At 42.7% G+C, this 18,890-nt stretch overlaps 1 protein-coding gene across 9 annotated transcripts in view; it reads right to left on the bottom strand.

Annotated features, from left to right (window-relative positions):
• Positions 1-18,890, bottom strand: part of LOC128694639 (retinal degeneration A) — a 350,420-nt gene that overhangs the window by 35,089 nt on the left and 296,441 nt on the right. For all 9 annotated transcript variants that reach the window (XR_011393410.1, XM_070095883.1, XM_053784803.2 and 6 more), the window contains 4 exons: positions 12,276-12,375; positions 9,844-10,028; positions 5,395-5,542; positions 4,654-4,744 (listed from right to left, as the gene is read on the bottom strand). Coding sequence is in view for 8 of the 9 variants with exons in the window: in XM_070095883.1 (XP_069951984.1) it covers positions 4,654-4,744; positions 5,395-5,542; positions 9,844-10,028; positions 12,276-12,375 (524 nt within the window). In the remaining variant the exon portion in view is untranslated. The remainder of the gene's footprint in view (positions 1-4,653; positions 4,745-5,394; positions 5,543-9,843; positions 10,029-12,275; positions 12,376-18,890) is intronic.

The raw sequence follows: 18,890 nt of genomic DNA, 5'->3' as shown, positions 1-18,890 counted from the left end.
GGACTGCCTCAACAAGCATTTACAAAAGGAAAAGTAAGTAAAGTTTACTGAGGTACAGGTACACATAAATACAGTTACACAAATTATTATACATAGTAACATATATGTATATTACCTAGGATAATCCAAAAAAGTCAGATATTGGGGTCCTTGTAGAGGACAGACATTATACAAGCATGCAAGCAGGCCATGGTTGGCACAACCATCACTCTTGTACCATACTAAGTAAATTTGTACTGAGATCTTTTTTGCTGCTCTTCTCACACAATTCACTATGGTAATTAACTATTTACATGTTCAGCTATCAGAACTTTGTGGCCCAGTTCCCAGACCCATTATGTGCCTCTGTAATCTTTAACTACCACCCACAGGATGGATATGGCATGCATAACTAAGATATTAAACTAACATTCACCTCAAGCTCCTTGATCGGTTTATCTTCAAAGTGGAAATCTACATTCAATCCCTTCATGGATGCCATTGCTATGCATGTAATTCCGAGTCTAAAACTCTAAGAACATGTCCAATCCTTATGATACTAAAGACTGTGGGTAAGTATTATGATAGTAACACCTACAGGTATTATGATGTTAACAAGTGCAAATATTATGATAAGTGCAGGTGTTATAATAAATGCAAATACAGTGGACCCCCGGTTAACGATTTTAATCCGTGCAAGAGGGCTCATCGTTATGCGAAATAATCGTTATGCGAATGAATTTTCCCCATAAGAAATAATGGAAATCAAATTAATCCGTGCAAGACGCCCAAAAGTATGAAAAAAAAAATTTTTTACCACATGAAATGTTAATTTTAATACACACAAACTGAAAAAGGCATGCACAATTAAATGACACTTACTTTTATTGAAGATCTGGTGATGATTGATGGGATGGGAGGAGGGGAGAGCATTATCTTCTTACTGTTTAGAAGGGGAATCCCCTTCCATTACGACTTGAGGTAGCAAGTCCTTTTCCGGGGTTACTTCCCTTCTTCTTTTAATGCCACTAGGACCAGCTTGAGAGTCACTGGACCTCTGTCGCACAACAAATCTGTCCATAGAGCTCTGTACCTCCCGTTCCTTTACGATTTGTCTAAAATGGGCCACAACATTGTCATTGAAATAGTCACCAGCACGGCTTGCAACAGCTGTGTCAGGGTGATTTTCATCTATAAAGGTTTGCAGTTCAACCCACTGTGCACACATTTCCTTAATCTTTGAAGTAGGCACAATGGATTCCACAACTGGCATAGGCTTCTCAGGGTTAGCCCCAAACCCTTCAAAATCTTTCTTAATTTCCATACTAATTCTCACCCTTTTTACCACAGGGTTGGCACTAGAAGCTTTCTTGGGGCCCATGGTCACTTATTTTCCAGAAACAGCACCGAAAACACTGTAATAATACGAAATATTCCGAGTGTATGCTTGGATGTTACCGCGGAGGCTGGCTGGTAAACAATGGGACGGCCGGCACATGTGAGGCTGGCTGAGGGCACATTGGACGCGTCTCGGACGAAAATCGGTAAGCGGGTTTTTAATCGGTATGCGCGGCAAAAATTTTGCGATAAAAGTAATCCGTGGACTGCTTGCAGAGGCAAAGGCAATGTTCGCGGCTTTCACTGAGACCCACATAAAGGATCACTTGGACAACGAAATATGGATCCCAGGTTACAACCTATACAGATGTGACAGAGTGAACAGGCAAAAGGGGGGGGTTGGCCTGTACATTGCAGAGTCACTTGTTTGCACAGAACTGCTTAATGCCTCAAATGACGTAGTGGAAGTTTTAGCAGTAAAGGTCGAGAACCAAAACCTAGTCATTGTGGTAGTCTACAAGCCTCCGGATGCAACATCCCAGCAATTCCAGGAACAGCTGTTAAAAATTGACCACTGTCTGGAAAATCTTCCAGCTCCTGCACCCAACATCTTGCTCCTGGGGGATTTCAACTTAAGGCACCTAAAATGGAGGAATATAGCAAATAATATTGTTGCAGTAATAACACCAGGAGGCAGCTCTGATGAAAACTCACACTCACACGAGCTTTTAAATCTCTGCACAAAATTCAATTTAAACCAGCAAATAATAGAGCCTACTAGACTGGAGAATACACTAGACCTCATCTTCACTAACAATGATGATCTGATAAGAAATGTCACCATATCAAAAACAATATACTCAGATCACAACATAATTGAGGTTCAGACATGTATGCGTGGAGCCTCAGACCGACAAAATGAGACTAGTCACGAGGGAGCATTCACCAAATTCAACTTCAATAACAAAAACATAAAGTGGGACCAAGTAAACCAAGTCCTAACCGATATAAGCTGGGAAGATATACTAAGCAACACAGACCCAAACTTATGCCTAGAACAGATTAACTCGGTGGCACTCGATGTATGCACAAGGCTTATTCCTCTAAGAAAAAGGAGGAGTAGATGTAAAATAGAAAGAGACAGGCGCTCCCTTTACAGGCGACGGAAAAGAATAACAGAGCGGCTAAAAGAGGTCAATATATCAGAAATGCGCAGGGAGACACTGGTCAGAGAAATAGCAAGCATCGAACTTAAGCTAAAAGAATCCTTTAGGAGTCAGGAATCGCGGGAAGAACTAAAAGCCATAAATGAAATCGAAAGAAACCCAAAGTATTTCTTCTCCTATGCCAAATCAAAATCGAGAACAACGTCCAGTATTGGGCCCCTACTTAAACAAGATGGGTCCTACACAGATGACAGCAAGGAAATGAGTGAGCTACTCAAGTCCCAATATGACTCAGTTTTTAGCAAGCCGCTAACCAGACTGAGAGTCGAAGATCAAAATGAATTTTTTATGAGAGAGCCACAAAATTTGATTAACACAAGCCTATCCGATGTTATCCTGACGCCAAATGACTTCGAACAGGCGATAAATGACATGCCCATGCACTCTGCCCCAGGGCCAGACTCATGGAACTCTGTGTTCATCAAGAACTGCAAGAAGCCCCTATCACGAGCCTTTTCCATCCTATGGAGAGGGAGCATGGACACGGGGGTCGTCCCTCAGTTACTAAAAACAACAGACATAGCCCCACTCCACAAAGGGGGCAGTAAAGCAACAGCAAAGAACTACAGACCAATAGCACTAACATCCCATATCATAAAAATCTTTGAAAGGGTCCTAAGAAGCAAGATCACCACCCATCTAGAAACCCATCAGTTACACAACCCAGGGCAACATGGGTTTAGAACAGGTCGCTCCTGTCTGTCTCAACTACTGGATCACTACGACAAGGTCCTAAATGCACTAGAAGACAAAAAGAATGCAGATGTAATATATACAGACTTTGCAAAAGCCTTCGACAAGTGTGACCATGGCGTAATAGCGCACAAAATGCGCGCTAAAGGAATAACAGGAAAAGTTGGTCGATGGATCTATAATTTCCTCACTAACAGAACACAGAGAGTAGTCGTCAACAGAGTAAAGTCCGAGGCAGCTACGGTGAAAAGCTCTGTTCCACAAGGCACAGTACTAGCTCCCATCTTGTTCCTCATCCTCATATCCGACATAGACAAGGATGTCAGCCACAGCACCGTGTCTTCCTTTGCAGATGACACCCGAATCTGCATGACAGTGTCTTCCATTGCAGACACTGCAAGGCTCCAGGCGGACATCAACCAAATCTTTCAGTGGGCTGCAGAAAACAATATGAAGTTCAACGATGAGAAATTTCAATTACTCAGATATGGTAAACATGAGGAAATTAAATCTTCATCAGAGTACAAAACAAATTCTGGCCACAAAATAGAGCGAAACACCAACGTCAAAGACCTGGGAGTGATTATGTCGGAGGATCTCACCTTCAAGGACCATAACATTGTATCAATCGCATCTGCTAGAAAAATGACAGGATGGATAATGAGAACCTTCAAAACTAGGGAGGCCAAGCCCATGATGACACTCTTCAGGTCACTTGTTCTATCTAGGCTGGAATATTGCTGCACTCTAACAGCACCTTTCAAGGCAGGTGAAATTGCCGACCTAGAAAATGTACAGAGAACTTTCACGGCGCGCATAACGGAGATAAAACACCTCAATTACTGGGAGCGCTTGAGGTTTCTAAACTTGTATTCCCTGGAACGCAGGAGGGAGAGATACATGATTATATACACCTGGAAAATCCTAGAGGGACTAGTACCGAACTTGCACACGAAAATCACTCACTACGAAAGCAAAAGACTTGGCAGACGATGCACCATCCCCCCAATGAAAAGCAGGGGTGTCACTAGCACGTTAAGAGACCATACAATAAGTGTCAGGGGACCGAGACTGTTCAACTGCCTCCCAGCACACATAAGGGGGATTACCAACAGACCCCTGGCAGTCTTCAAGCTGGCACTGGACAAGCACCTAAAGGCAGTTCCTGATCAGCCGGGCTGTGGCTCGTACGTTGGTTTGCGTGCAGCCAGCAGCAACAGCCTGGTTGATCAGGCGCTGATCCACCAGGAGGCCTGGTCACAGACCGGGCCGCGGGGGCGTTGACCCCCGAAACTCTCTCCAGGTACTCCAGGTATGCGGAAAAATCGCTATGTGATGCCATCGTTATGCGGGGGTCCACTGTATTACAATGGCAACAAGTGCAGATATTATCATCGTAACAAGTGCAGGTACTCACAGTCAAGGAAGCACCAACTCTCACTCAAGGGCCTGGCTGACCTCCCCTTCTGAGCAGTCTCTTCCATCATACGATTTATATGCTTCCGAACCTGCAAACATGAAGGTAAGAAATGGGTAATGTTTAAAAATAAAAACTTACATGTGTGTAAGCATGCACACACACACCCTTGCTTCAACCTGAAAGGCAAAAGAATGAGAAGTATATGAGTGTGGTTTTAAAACTACAGAAAGCAAAGAGCAGATGACAACAGAGAAGTGAGCAGATGAGCTAGAAACAAATATGCCAGGGTGAGGAGAGAGACACTGAGCACCAATTCAAGAATGACACAGCGGCAAAGGACTGTGGCAAAGGGCTTTCCTACTCGAGCCCAAATTCTCTCCCTTCTGCTGGAACTTTATTCCCTTTAGTGTCCTCCGACTAATGAGCAGATGATGGCAGCTTTTAGTTATAATAGAGATTATCCCTTTCTTCTTCTCTAGTTTTCCCCCTTTCCTTTTCCTTTACCCCAACTTCAGCCTGCAGGAGTGCAGCCACCATGGCTTTATATGATGACTTCTGGACCTCTGGCTGGAATTGGGGTGCCAACTGCATTGCATCTAGGGAATGGGAGGCAATCATGTTTGGTCCAAGGGGGAGGAGAGTTGCTCCTGGATCAACAGCCCTGGATCAACAGCCCTTTACCAGGATCAAGGCACAACCCTTGAAGGGGAAGTTGTATAAAAATTCTTTCCATCTTACCTGCTCAAGATCAGCATCCTGGTCTATCATAATTAGGCCAATGGGAGAGGAAGCGCTGCGTAGTTTCTCTTTGTCATAATGATGCTGCTCGTAGTCGAACATTGTGATTCTCGAGACTTGTAGACGAAGCTGTTCCAGATGGGGCATCCTAATGAAAAAACAAGTTTGGATCAAAATCATGCTTAGTGCTGTGTTTGGAGGTGCTCCTTGAACAAGCTATATAATTGAAAATAAATGGTATGGTGATACCAACAAGATGTGAAAAAAAGACTAGTGTACAGTTCAGGACGTGCTATTTAATTTTTTATTTCATCAAACTGGCCACATCCTATCAAGGCAGGGTGACCTAAAAAGAAAAACTAAAGCTTTTCTTTATAAATTTAGTAATGTATACAGGAGAAGGGGTTACTAGCCCCTTGCTCCTGGCATTTTAGTTGCCCTTTACAACATGCATGGCTTACGGAGGAAGAATTATGTTCCACTTCCCCATGTATATGCTTGTACATGTATGTACAAAGACACCAGCAATCCTACCATCATGTAAAACAAGTAACGGCTTCCATTTTTACACTCGCTTGGCAGAACAGTAGTATTGTACCTCCCTGGGCAGCTGCTGTCTACTAACCTACTACCTAGGATGCTATATAATTCTTTCTTTCAACACACCGGCCGTATCCCACCGAGGCGGGGTGGCCCAAAAGGAAAAACGAAAGTTTCTCCTTTCAAATTTAGTAATATATACAGGAGAAGGGGTTACTAGCCCCTTGCTCCCGGCATTTTAGTCGCCTCTTGCAACACACATGGCTTACGGTGGAAGAATTCTGTTCCACTTCCCCATGGAGATAAGAGGAAATAAACAAGAACAAGAACTAGAAAGAAAATAGAAGAAAACCCAGAGGGGTATGTATATATATATGCTTGTACATGTGTGTGCAGTGTGACATAAGTGTAAGTAGAAGTAGCAAGACATACCTGAAATCTTGCATGTTTATGAGACAGAAAAAAAGACACCAGCAATCCTACCATCATGTAAAACAATTACAGGCTTTCGTTTTACACTCACTTGGCAGGACGGTAGTACCTCCCTGGGTGGTTGCTGTCTACCAACCTACTACCTATATACATAATATAATATATATATATATATATATATATATATATATATATATATATATATATATATATATATATATATATATATATATATATATATATATATCCTAGGTAGTAGGTTGGTAGACAGCAACCGCCCAGGGAGGTACTACAGTCCTGCCAAGCAAGTGTAAAACAAAACTCTGTAATTGTTTTACATTATGGTAGGAATGATGGTGTGTTTTTTCTGTCTCATAAACATACAAGATTTCAGGTATGTCTTGCTACTTCTACTTACATTAAGGTCACACTACACATGCATGTACAAGAATATATATACAGACCCTTCTGGGATTTCTTCTATTTTTCTTACTAGTTCTTGTTCTTGTTTTTCAACTTATCCCCATGGGGAAGTGGAACAGAATTTTTCCTTCGTAAGCCATGCGTGTTGTAAGAGGCGACCAAAATGCCAGGAGCAAGGGGCTAGTAACCCATTCTCCTGTATACATTATTATGGTTAAAAATAGAAACTTTTGTTTTTCTTTTTGGGCCACCCTGCTTCGGTGGGATCCGGCCGGTTTGATGAAAGATGATGATTTATATGCGAGTATAAAGATGGGTGTTGGGGAGAACTGACAGATGGATGGCAGCGAGTAAGGAGGAGGAGGAGGAACAGCAGGAGCGGCAACAGGAGTAGGAAGAGCAGGAGTAAGAGAAGCTCCAGCAGGAGGTGGAGAGGCAGCAACAGCAGCAGACATATCAGAAGCATCAGATGTTGCTCCTTCTCCTTCTGCTGTTGCTTATGCTGTATCTTCTGTTGCTCCTGCTGCATCTCCTGTTGCTCCTGCTGCATCTCCTGCTGTATCTGCTGTTACTAGTGCCGCCGCTGCAGCAGTCACATATGTACCATGATTTACCAAAACATTTTAGAATGTGTCAGCCACACCGCACACTTTCATGTGCAATTCCCACGAGTAAAAAAAAAAAAACAAAACAATACAAGTCACAGTACCGTGGAACAGCTCACAAATAACCCGTATTTTGAGGAGGAATTTTAAATGTTTTGGGTCCTCCTGGATCATTTTCAAGTCAATAAACATGCACTAAATGTTGCTCAGGAATATACTAGGTCAAATGTAATCAATAATTGCTTAGTTTCCTCTTGAAATGTATTTGGTACATATAAATTATAGAGGAATTAGTTTACTGAGTATACCAGGAAAAGTGTATGGTAGGGTTATTATTGAAAGATTTAGAGGCAAGACAGAATGTAGGATTGCGGATGAGCAAGGAGGCTTCAGAGTGGGTAGGGGATGTGTAGATCAAGTGTTTACATTGAAGCATATATGTGAACAGTATTTAGATAAAGGTAGGGAAGTTTTTATTGCATTTATGGACTTAGAAAAGGCATATGATAGAGTGGATAGAGGAGCAATGTGGCAGATGTTGCAAGTATATGGAATAGGTGGTAAGTTACTAAATGCTGTAAAGAGCTTTTATGAGGATAGTGAGGCTCAGGTTAGGGTGTGTAGAAGAGAGGGAGAATACTTCCCGGTAAAAGTAGGTCTTAGACAGGAATGTGTAATGTCACCATGGTTGTTTAATATATTTATAGATGGGATTGTAAAAGAAGTAAATGCTAGGGTGTTCGGGAGAGGGGTAGGATTAAATTATGGGGAATCAAATTCAAAATGGGAATTGACACATTTACTTTTTGCCGATGATACTGTGCTTATGGGAGATTCTAAAGAGAAATTGCAAAGGTTAGTGGACGAGTTTGAGAATGTGTGTAAAGGTAGAAAGTTGAAAGTGAACATAGAAAAGAGTAAGGTGATGAGGGTATCAAATGATTTAGATAAAGAAAAATTGGATATCAAATTGGAGAGGAGTAAGGAAGAAGTGAATGTTTTTAGATATCTGGCAGTTGACGTGTCGGCGGATGGATTTATGAAGGATGAGGTTAACCATAGAATTGATGAAGGAAAAAAGGCGAGTGGTGAGTTGAGGTATATGTGGAGACAAAAAACGTTATCTATGGAGGTAAAGAAGCAAATGTATGAAAGTATAGTGGTACCAACACTCTTATATGGGTGTGAAGCTTGGGTTGTAAATGTTGCAGCGAGGAGACGGTTGGAGGCAGTGGAGATGTCCAGTCTAAGGGCAATGTGTGGTGTAAATATTATGCAGAAAATTCGGAGTGTGGAAATTAGGAGAAGGTGTGAAGTTAATAAAAGTATTAGTCAGTGGGCTGAAGAGGGGTTGAGGTGGTTTGGTTATTTAGAGAATGGATCAAAGCAGAATGACATGGAGAGCGTATAAATCTGTAGGGGAAGGAAGGAGGGGTAGGGGTCGTCCTCGAAAAGGTTGGAGGGAGGGGGTAAAGGAGGTTTTGGGGACGAGGGGCTTGGACTTCCAGCAAGCTTGCGTGAGAGTGTTAAATAGGAGTGAATGGAAACGAATGGTATTTGGGACCTGACGAGATGTTGGAGTGTAAGCAGGATAATATTTAGTGAAGGGATTCAGGGAAATCGGTTATTTTTATATAGCCGGACTTGAGTCCTGGAAATGGGAAGTACAATGCCTGCACTCTAAAGGAGGGGTTTGGGATATTGGCAGTTTGGAGGGATATGTTGTGTATCTTTATACGTATATGCTTCTAAACTGTTGTATTCTGAGCACCTCTGCAAAAACAGTGATAATGTATGACTGAGGTGAAAGTGTTGAATGATGAAAGTATTTTTCTTTTTGGTGATTTTTTCTTTCTTTTTGGGTCACCCTGCGTCAGTGGGAGACGGCCGACTTGTTAAAAAAAAAAAACATATATTTCACCCAAAAACCACACAAGAATTCACTAGTGTTTAAAAATGCCAAAAGAGAAAGACGAATAAGTTGTTCTTAACAAATGAAGTGGAAGATGAATGGCATTTGCCACGAATAAGTTGCGAACGCCACAAATAAAGTAGCGAACACCACAAATACAGTAGTAAGAGCCACAAATATAGTAGTGAAAGCTACAAATATTGTAGTGAACGCCACAAATGAAGTAATGAACAACACAAATAAAGTAATGAACAACACAAATAAAGTAATGAACAACACAAATAAAGTAATGAACAACACAAATAAAGTAATGAACAACACAAATAAAGTAATGAATGTTACATATGAAATAATGAATGTTACAGAAAAGGTAGCGAATGCCACAATCCTTAGAAACTCAAAACATTTTATGATAGACTACATATACTGAAGACAAGACACCATGAGCTGGGCTCTGCTCCTATAATTACAAACGGGTAATACTAAATAGATCATCCTTCCCCAGACAAAACGAACTGATAGCCAGACTTGACTTACGTGATAGACTTGGCTTTCTTCTTAGTGACCATGGAGGCTGTGTTAAGATGGGTGAGTTCTATGATACTGGGATTGACTCTTGCTGCCTCACCATCCACCTGCATGGGTATAGTCTTCTTCGTGATGATTCGAGCTCTCTTGCACTGACAAATTGTTGTCCCGTGACCTCCAGCTTGCAGCAGTGGCTGAAATGAGAAAAACAACAACTCCAATGATCCAGGTCTATCACTTGACTTAGTACAGGATGATTGGAAAAAAGAATCTGTATGATTGCATTAATTATTAAAGTACAGCATTTGTAATTTAAGTACTAAATGATGAACCAGGCAAGAGCTAAATGCTTCAGTCATTTTTCAGACCTTAAAAACTGTAATCTATACTCGAGATCCCAGTTTTTAACTCTTATATTGACAAATTTGCCTGAATGCACATAAACAAAACTTAATAAGGGCTATCACAGCCCTAAGCTAAATCAGCCATTAAATATCAATGATGCTCTAAAAAGGTAAACTGAAATTTATTTAGTGTGATTAATGGGAATTCATTACACATAACATGGAGTAATTCTGCACCTAGACACCTGAATTTCACTTTTCGCCGGCGTTGAGTTAGGAGTCTTCTTTTTCTTGAAAGTTTCAGCTACACCACTGAATGTTTTGGAAGTTATCCCATTCATTCCAGGATGCCGGGAATGGCTTCAACAACTTTGGTTGTGTGGAATGCACACGTGACAATACTTCAAAGAATCTCGCTTTACTTACCGTACACAAATACTGCAAGTTTGGAGCCGATCGAATGAGGCTTTCTAGAGTTATATGAGAAATAACAACGGAAAGTTTCAGAGAGAAAACAAAATAAAGCAACCATTTGAAGGTCTTCCCTTTGGAGATACTTAATAAAAGTATGATTTACCTGGACGGGTAAAAACCAAGGTTTAGAAACACACACACTCGAACAGTCGCCGTTTAGTTGAATCCTCTCTTATACACAACTTTCCTTGTATGAACCTTAGCCCTGGCTTCGTCTCTGTAGATGCCTTCCTCTCCCACTACATTGTAAAATGCTCCAAACTTCAGAACACCCGTGACTTAACCTGAATCCTCATTTTTCTTCTTCTTCTTCTTTTTCTTCTTCCTCTTCCCCTTTCCTCTCTCCTTTTCTCCTCTGGGTTGTCTTTCTCTCTCCTGTCTTGTGTTTCTGTTCCTTCTTTATTTTATTTCACCACTTCCCCTTTCACGCACCTCGGTGCGCTTGCTCTCCCTCTGTGGGTTTCTAGCTCTCTTGCAGTGCTCCCCTTCCTTTGTATTTGACTGGCTCGTCTTCCTTATTTCCCACTTCTACCACTACCACTACTACTACCTCTTCTTCTTCTACTACATCTACTGATGAAATTAGACACATGTGCGGCGTCTGGTTGTCTTTGTTGTGGACGTTTCGCCATCCAGTGGCTGGCTGGATGGCGAAACGTCTACGGTGGGGATGCCCGGGTGTTGTGCATGTGTCATTTCATCCTGTCGGTATTATATACAATTCTTGTACTACTACTACTACTACTACTACTACTACTACCACTACTACTACCTCCACCTCTTCCTGCCTATATATAGCCGTCCTGCTCCACCTCTGTTAGTGTGACTTTGTCAATGGTCCAAGTCGGACCGAAACGTCGTCGTAAGCTTCTGTCTTTTATGTGCGGGTTATTTGTGTATCGTTCCAGTCACGGTTTGTGCCTTTTTGTTATTTATCCAAGGTTTAGAAAATCACACGAGACCCGAAATTATGGCACAAAACGATATATACAAATTTTTATGGAGGCCATCTTTAATTTCAATTCTGCAAAATGCTAAATACCAGTAGGACCGGATTAAGGCATGAGCTTTAGGGGCTGCAGCCCAGGGGCCTCAGCCCAGGGGCCTCAGCCCAGGGGCCTCAGCCCAGGGGCTGCAGCCCAGGGGCCTCAGCCCAGGGGCCTCAGCCTGCCGGAGGCCCTCCAGCAGGTTGATAGTGTGGTATTACATCACATATATGATGAACTGCTGATTATTGTGATTATTTTTCCTTTTGAAAATATAACCGAGTCTCAAAGTACCTGTAACCCAAGAGTCTACAAAATCTTAAACTGGCTCTGAATGTCAGCTTGGTGTCATTTACATGATCCTCTATCAAACACACAAAGATTAATGTGCAAACACTGAACTACCAACCATTCCAGGTTACTCCCTTGACTGCTGTATTATATTTCTAATACTAGTCGTCTCCTACCGAGGTAGGATGATCTAGATGGAAACACATTAACTGTCATTCATGCAATTACTGTCTTGTCAGGAACGTGCTGAGTTCAGAGGGCTCTCCATACCGCTGTACCATCTTACATCAACATAACTTTCATAGTCTCAATAACCCTTCAATATTTTGTAATCTGTGTTACTCACCATCTGGTATGTGGTGAGTCCAATGACTTCAATGATACCATCATCTGTGTGTTGCTCCACCCCACCACTCCTGTTCCATGGATGAGTACCTGATCCATAGCTGTAGACATACAATGGATTAACTACTGGTCTTTGGATAGATTTTAACAAAATATACGAGAGGAATGGTTGGGTGAGAATAGGATTTACCTTCCAAGGGAATCTAGAAAAAAATAATGAATAAAATCCATGGAAAGAATCCACTCCCCCCCTAACCTAAACTAACCGTGATAATATACACTTGGAAGGTCAATGCACACGAAAATCACTCCCTATGAAAGCAAAGGACTCGCCAGGAGATGCAACATTCCCCTGATGAAAAGCAGGGGCGCCACGAGTACATTGAGAGACAGCACAATAAGTGTCCGGGGCCCCCGACTGTTCAATTGCCTCCCAGTATACATAAGGGGGATTACCAATAGACCCCTGGCTGTCTTCAAGAAGGCACTGGACAGGCACCTAAAGTCAGTATCTGACCAACCGGGTTTTGGTTCGTACGTCAGCTTGCGTGCGACCAGTAGTAACAGCCTGGTTGATAAGACCCTGATCCACCATGAGGCCTTGTCTCAGACCGGACCGCGGGGGCGTTGACCCCCGAAACCCTCTCCAGGTAAACTCCAGGTAAACCAAGTGACATGGATTTTTTTGTGAATTATTGATCTGATGGATTATTTTTCCACGGATTTTTACTGAATTTTTTTTTCTGTTCACCATTCTAAGGCCCACTGCAATGTATTATATTTTATAAACGGACTTGCTACCATGTGAAGACAACCCCAGTGTCTGTTATGCTGATGCTACGGCCAACCCTACTCCAGTCATAATTACTTTTTATTAACAAAATCAGTCGTGCTGTAGTACGTCTATTATCATATCTGATAAAGTTAAGATAAAGGAAGGTGGCGCTGTGAACCCCATCTGAGTTCACGCCTCACAACACTCAGGGCTCAGGTAACCATGTATAGCTGTCGACTACGTAAGGATAAATAATAAATTAGTCGAAAATAGTACAAGTATTGACAGATGGTCAATTTATTTTAATATATTTTATAAAAAAGTGAAAGGACAATTAGTCAAGGAATGGCAAGAAGTGTAGGTTATAATGGCAGAAGTGGGGGGGGGGGAAGGGGGACGGGGATCTGACAAGTGTACTGAGAATTAAATGGTCCACACTGACACAAATAATTAAAGAAGCATCTTTGTAAAATTAATTATTACATATCAGTTGTTGTAATTGACTATATGGAGTGTGAAGGCAGGACTCGGAAATATACCATAACTGTGTGTAATACACTGAATTGTGGCCTTAATTAATGATATGCAGTAGTGTATGGTTTTGTAGTGTGTGACAGGCAGCGATCACAATGGTTTTGTAGTGTGTGACAGGCAGCGATCACAATGGTTTTGTAGTGTGTGAGAGGCAGCGATCACAATGGTTTTGTAGTGTGTGACAGGCAGCGACCACAATGGTTTTGTAGTGTGTGACAGGCAGCGATCACAATGGTTTTGTAGTGTGTGACAGGCAGCGATCACAATGGTTTTGTAGTGTGTGACAGGCAGCGATCACAATGGTTTTGTAGTGTGTGAGAGGCAGCGATCACAATGGTTTTGTAGTGTGTGAGAGGCAGCGATCACAATGGTTTTGTAGTGTGTGACAGGCAGCGATCACAATGGTTTTGTAGTGTGTGAGAGGCAGCGATCACAATGGTTTTGTAGTGTGTGACAGGCAGCGATCACAATGGTTTTGTAGTGTGTGACAGGCAGCGATCACAATGGTTTTGTAGTGTGTGACAGGCAGCGATCACAATGGTTTTGTAGTGTGTGACAGGCAGCGATCACAATGGTTTTGTAGTGTGTGACAGGCAGCGATCACAATGGTTTTGTAGTGTGTGACAGGCAGCGATCACAATGGTTTTGTAGTGTGTGAGAGGCAGCGATCACAATGGTTTTGTAGTGTGTGAGAGGCAGCGATCACAATGGTTTTGTAGTGTGTGACAGGCAGCGATCACAATGGTTTTGTAGTGTGTGACAGGCAGCGATCACAATGGTTTTGTAGTGTGACAGGCAGCGATCACAATGGTTTTGTAGTGTGTGACAGGCAGCGATCACAATGGTTTTGTAGTGTGTGAGAGGCAGCGATCACAATGGTTTTGTAGTGTGTGAGAGGCAGCGATCACAATGGTTTAGTAGTGTGTGACAGGCAGCGATCACAATGGTTTAGTAGTGTGTGACAGGCAGCGATCACAATGGTTTTGTAGTGTGTGAGAGGCAGCGATCACAATGGTTTTGTAGTGTGTGACAGGCAGCGATCACAATGGTTTTGTAGTGTGTGAGAGGCAGCGATCACAATGGTTTTGTAGTGTGTGAGAGGCAGCGATCACAATGGTTTAGTAGTGTGTGACAGGCAGCGATCACAATGGTTTAGTAGTGTGTGAGAAGCAGCGATCACAATGGTTTAGTAGTGTGTGACAGGCAGCGATCACAATGGTTTTGTAGTGTGTGACAGGCAGCGATCACAATGGTTTTGTAGTGTGTGACAGGCAGCGATCACAATGGTTTTGTAGTGTGTGACAGGCAGCGATCACAATGGTTTTGTAGTGTGTGACAGGCAGCGATCACAATGGTTTTGTAGTGTGTGACAGGCAGCGATCACAATGGTTTTGTAGTGTGTGAGAGGCAGCGATCACAATGGTTTTGTAGTGTGTGACAGGCAGCGATCACAATGGTTTTGTAGTGTGTGACAGGCAGCGATCACAATGGTTTAGTAGTGTGTGACAGGCAGCGATCACAATGGTTTTGTAGTGTGTGACAGGCAGCGATCACAATGGTTTTGTAGTGTGTGACAGGCAGCGATCACAATGGTTTTGTCGTGTGTGAGAGGCAGCGATCACAATGGTTTTGTAGTGTGTGACAGGCAGCGATCACAATGGTTTTGTAGTGTGTGAGAGGCAGCGATCACAATGGTTTAGTAGTGTGTGACAGGCAGCGATCACAATGGTTTTGTAGTGTGTGACAGGCAGCGATCACAATGGTTTTGTAGTGTGTGACAGGCAGCGATCACAATGGTTTTGTAGTGTGTGAGAGGCAGCGATCACAATGGTTTTGTAGTGCGTGAGAGGCAGCGATCACAATGGTTTTGTAGTGTGTGACAGGCAGCGATCACAATGGTTTTGTAGTGTGTGACAGGCAGCGATCACAATGGTTTTGTAGTGTGTGACAGGCAGCGATCACAATGGTTTTGTAGTGTGTGACAGGCAGCGATCACAATGGTTTTGTAGCGTGTGACAGGCAGCGATCACAATGGTTTTGTAGTGTGTGACAGGCAGCGATCACAATGGTTTTGTAGCGTGTGACAGGCAGCGATCACAATGGTTTTGTAGTGTGTGACAGGCAGTGATCACAATGGTTTTGTAGTGTGTGACAGGCAGCGATCACAATGGTTTTGTAGCGTGTGACAGGCAGCGATCACAATGGTTTTGTAGTGTGTGACAGGCAGCGATCACAATGGTTTTGTAGTGTGTGACAGGCAGCGATCACAATGGTTTTGTAGTGTGTGAGAGGCAGCGATCACAATGGTTTTGTAGTGCGTGAGAGGCAGCGATCACAATGGTTTTGTAGTGTGTGACAGGCAGCGATCACAATGGTTTTGTAGTGTGTGACAGGCAGCGATCACAATGGTTTTGTAGTGTGTGACAGGCAGCGATCACAATGGTTTTGTAGTGTGTGACAGGCAGCGATCACAATGGTTTTGTAGTGTGTGACAGGCAGCGATCACAATGGTTTTGTAGTGTGTGACAGGCAGCGATCACAATGGTTTTGTAGTGTGTGACAGGCAGCGATCACAATGGATTTGTAGTGTGTGACAGGCAGCGATCACAATGGTTTTGTAGTTGTAGCGATCACAATGGTTTTGTAGTGTGTGACAGGCAGCGATCACAATGGTTTTGTAGTGTGTGACAGGCAGCGATCACAATGGTTTTGTAGTGTGTGACAGGCAGCGATCACAATGGTTTTGTAGTGTGTGACAGGCAGCGATCACAATGGTTTTGTAGTGTGTGACAGGCAGCGATCACAATGGTTTTGTAGTGTGTGACAGGCAGCGATCACAATGGTTTTGTAGCGTGTGACAGGCAGCGATCACAATGGTTTTGTAGTGTGTGACAGGCAGCGATCACAATGGTTTTGTAGCGTGTGACAGGCAGCGATCACAATGGTTTTGTAGTGTGTGACAGGCAGCGATCACAATGGTTTTGTAGTGTGTGACAGGCAGCGATCACAATGGTTTTGTAGTGTGTGACAGGCAGCGATCACAATGGTTTTGTAGTGTGTGACAGGCAGCGATCACAATGGTTTTGTAGTGTGTGACAGGCAGCGATCACAATGGTTTTGTAGTGTGTGACAGGCAGCGATCACAATGGTTTTGTAGTGTGTGACAGGCAGCGATCACAATGGTTTTGTAGTGTGTGACAGGCAGCGATAACAATGGTTTTGTAGTGTGTGACAGGCAGCGATCACAATGGTTTTGTAGTGTGTGACAGGCAGCGATCACAATGGTTTTGTAGTGTGTGACAGGCAGCGATCACAATGGTTTTGTAGTGTGTGACAGGCAGCGATCACAATGGTTTTGTAGCGTGTGACAGGCAGCGATCACAATGGTTTTGTAGTGTGTGACAGGCAGCGATCACAATGGTTTTGTAGTGTGTGACAGGCAGCGATCACAATGGTTTTGTAGCGTGTGACAGGCAGCGATCACAATGGTACAGGAGGAAGAACCAAGTCATGAGCATGAACACTGGTCCACATGTTATGATATTCTCTGAACAGACAGGTCTTTAAAACTGCAGTATGTTTTAGTACTGTACATGTCAACACTGCGTATGTATATATATAATATATATATATATATATATATATATATATATATATACACATACATATAACACGTTGGCCATTTCCCACCGAGGCAGGGTGGGAAATGGCCAAAAAAAAAAGAAAAACTTTCATCATTCAATACACCGACCATCACTCTCACATAATCACTGTCTTTGCAGAGGCGCTCAGATACGACAACTTAGATGTCCCTCCACACTGCCAATATCCAAAACCCCTCCTTCAAAGCGCAGGCATTGTACTTCCCATTTCCAGGACTCAAGTTCAGCAAACAGGTTTCCTTGAATCCCTTCACAAAATATAACCCTGCTCACACTCCAACAGGTCGTCAGGTCCCAAAAACCATTCGTTTCCTTTCATTCTTATCTAACACGCTCACGCACGCTTGCTGGAAGTCCAAGCTCCTCTCTCACAAAACCTCCTTTGCCCCTTTCCTCCAAGCTTTTCGAGGGCGACTCCTACTCCGCCTTCCTTCTCCTACAGATTTATACGCTCTCCATGTCATTCTACTTTGTTCCATTCTATCTAAATGACCAAACCACCTCAACAACCCCTCTTCACCCCTCTGATTAATACTTTTAGTAACTCCACACCTTCTAATTTCCACACTACGAATTCTCCGCATAATATTTACACCACGACATCTCCACTGCCTCCAGCCGCCTCCTCGCTGAAGCGTTTACAACCTATGCTTCACACCCATATAAGGGTGCTGGTACCACTATACTTTCATACATTCCCTTCTTTGCCTCCATAGATAGCATTCTTTGTCTCCACAGATACCTTAATGCACCTCTCACCGTTTTTCCTTCGTCAATTCTATGGTTAACCTCATCCTTCATAAACCCATCTACTGACAAGTCAACTCCTAAATATCAGAAAACATTCACTTATTCCATACTCCCTCCCTCCACTGTGATATCCAATTTTTCTTTATCTAATTCGTTTGATACCCTCATCGCCTTACTCTTATCTATGTTCACTTTCAACTTTCTGCCTTTACACACCCTCTCAAATTCGTCCACTGATCTTTGTAACTTTTCTTTAGTATCTCCCAAAAGCATAGTATCATCAGCAAAAAGTAACAGGGTCAACTCCTGTCTTGTGTTTGATTTCCCATAATTTAATCCCACCCCTCTCCCAAACACCCTAGCATTTACTTCTTTTACAACCCCTTCTATAAATATGTTAGCCATAGTGACATTACACATCCCTGTCTAAGACTTACTTTTACTGGGAAGTAATCTCCCTCTCTCCAACACACCCTAACCTAAGCCTCACTATCCTCATAAAAAAATCTTTACAGCATTTAGTAACTTATTACCTATTCCATAGGTAATAAGATAATATCTGCCATATTGCTCCCCTATCCATTATCATATGCCTTTTCTAAAACCATAAATGCAATGTAAACACCTGATCTACACATCCCCTACCCATTCTAAAGCCTCGTTGCTCATCTGCAATCCTGCTCTCTGTCTTACCTCTAATTCTTTCAATAATAACCCTACCGTACACTTTACCTGGTATACTCAGTAAACTTATTCCGCTATAATTTTTACAATCTCTTTTGTCCCCCTTCCCTTTGTATAAAGGACTTGAGTCCTGGAAATGGGAAGTATAATGTCTGCATTTTAAAGGAGGGGTTTGAGATATTGACAGTTTGGAGCGACTTCTAAACTGTCG

This window comes from Cherax quadricarinatus, chromosome 51, assembly GCF_038502225.1.
Source record: "Cherax quadricarinatus isolate ZL_2023a chromosome 51, ASM3850222v1, whole genome shotgun sequence".
NCBI lineage: Eukaryota > Metazoa > Arthropoda > Malacostraca > Decapoda > Parastacidae > Cherax > Cherax quadricarinatus.
This window is presented reverse-complemented; position numbering and strand designations above follow the sequence as displayed.